At 43.6% G+C, this 1695-nt stretch overlaps 1 protein-coding gene across 1 annotated transcript in view; it reads right to left on the reverse strand.

The window, feature by feature from the left end:
- Positions 1-1095: 1095 nt before the first annotated feature.
- LOC125030486 overlaps positions 1096-1695 on the reverse strand; it is a 3825-nt gene continuing 3225 nt past the window's right edge. The window contains exon 2 of the mRNA XM_047620528.1: positions 1096-1502. Coding sequence (XP_047476484.1) covers positions 1096-1502 — 407 coding nt within the window. The remainder of the gene's footprint in view (positions 1503-1695) is intronic.

The raw sequence follows: 1695 nt of genomic DNA on the forward strand, positions 1-1695 counted from the left end.
ATTATCATTATTGATATTATTATTATAATAATGATATTACATTATATTATAATGATATTATACTGATGATATTCTCGTCATTTTCATTATCATCATCATCATCATTATCATTACTATGATTATTATCTTCATCATTACTATCATCATTACCATTATCATTATCATTATTACCATTGACGTTGTTATTATTGTCGTTGTTGTTGTTGTTATCAGCGGTATCACTACCACTACCATTATTGTCATTATCACCATCATTAGCATCATCGTTTCTATCATCATCATTTATCTCACCATTACCATCATCATTATACTGATTATCATCTGTTATTATTATCTATATCACCATCATAATTATCATTTCGCCCAACATCTCAATCCTTATTACCATCACTGATATCATTATCTTCATTATCATCACTTCAAATTCCATTATCCCTGTAATTACGATAATGATCACCATCATTATTCCCATCCTGCTACATTTTCTCCTTTCCCTGTTTATCAATTTAATTACTTCTCCCATATTCCTTGAGCTCTGCCCTTTCTCTCTTTCTCCGTCTACTGAAGAGAATTCCTGAAGGGGTGGGGATCAGGGGGGGGGGGGGGCAGGCACGGGAATCCCCTCCGTCAGGATAGTGGGGTAATTGGTATGAGGTATGAGGTATTAGGCACTAATCTTGCCTTCCTTATATTTTGGTATTTTGGTCTCCGTTTAGGTCCCGGTATGAGGTATCAGGGACTCATTTCGCTTTCTGTCTAATATTCTGGTAGTAGGGCCTAGTTCCTACACCTCCGTTGAGATTTCGGTATAAGGTATCAGGCCCTAATTTCACCTGCGATATGGTATTTTGGTAGTGAGGGTTATGTATGAGGGATCAGGCACTTTTTATTTCCCTTTGTCGTAGCCTCTTGCTGTTGGGTATCAGGTCTCTCCTCTGCATTTAGATCTTAGTACGAGGTATTAGGTTGCAATATCGTCCACGGTACAGCTTCTCGGTATAAGGGCTCAATTACTCCCTCGGTATCAGGCCTCGGGCATACATCACGGGAGGAGCAACAGGTCCTCATTCTGCTTATGAGTCCCGGTATCAGGTGTCAGGTTTTATGTTCAGCCTCGATATTAGGTATAAGGTCCCCCTGCCCCTCGGTACCAGGTATAAGGTCCCCCTGCCCCTCGGTACCAGGTATAAGGTCCCCCTGCCCCTCGATACCAGGTATAAGGTCCCCCTGCCCCTCGGTACCAGGTATAAGGTCCTCCTGCCCCTCGGCACCAGGTATAAGGTCCCCCTGCCCCTCGGTACCAGGTATAAGGTCCCCCTGCGCCTCGGTACCAGGTATATGGTCCTCCTGCGCCTCGGTACCAGGTAACAGGTCCCCCTGCCCTTCGGTACCAGGTATAAGGTCCCCCTGCGCCTCGATACCAGGTACAAGTTCGATGTTAGTTCTGGACATCGGACAGCGGGTATACGGACGTTTAGGTTGTAACAGCTTGCCATTGAACACTGTAAAACACAACTTAACGAAAAAGGAAAATTTCGTTCAAAATGAAGTGCAGAAAATGAGGGAAAAGGCGTTCTAAAGACGTTCAGAAAACGTTCGAAAAGCGTTCAAGTGGAAACCCGTTCTAAAGCCATTTGCAAGGCGTTCGAAAAGCAAAATGAAAAGGCTGTTGTGATCGCCCGAGGAGCACTCGGA

Source organism: Penaeus chinensis, chromosome 11 (genome assembly GCF_019202785.1).
Source record: "Penaeus chinensis breed Huanghai No. 1 chromosome 11, ASM1920278v2, whole genome shotgun sequence".
In the NCBI taxonomy this organism is placed as follows: Eukaryota; Metazoa; Arthropoda; class Malacostraca; order Decapoda; family Penaeidae; genus Penaeus; species Penaeus chinensis.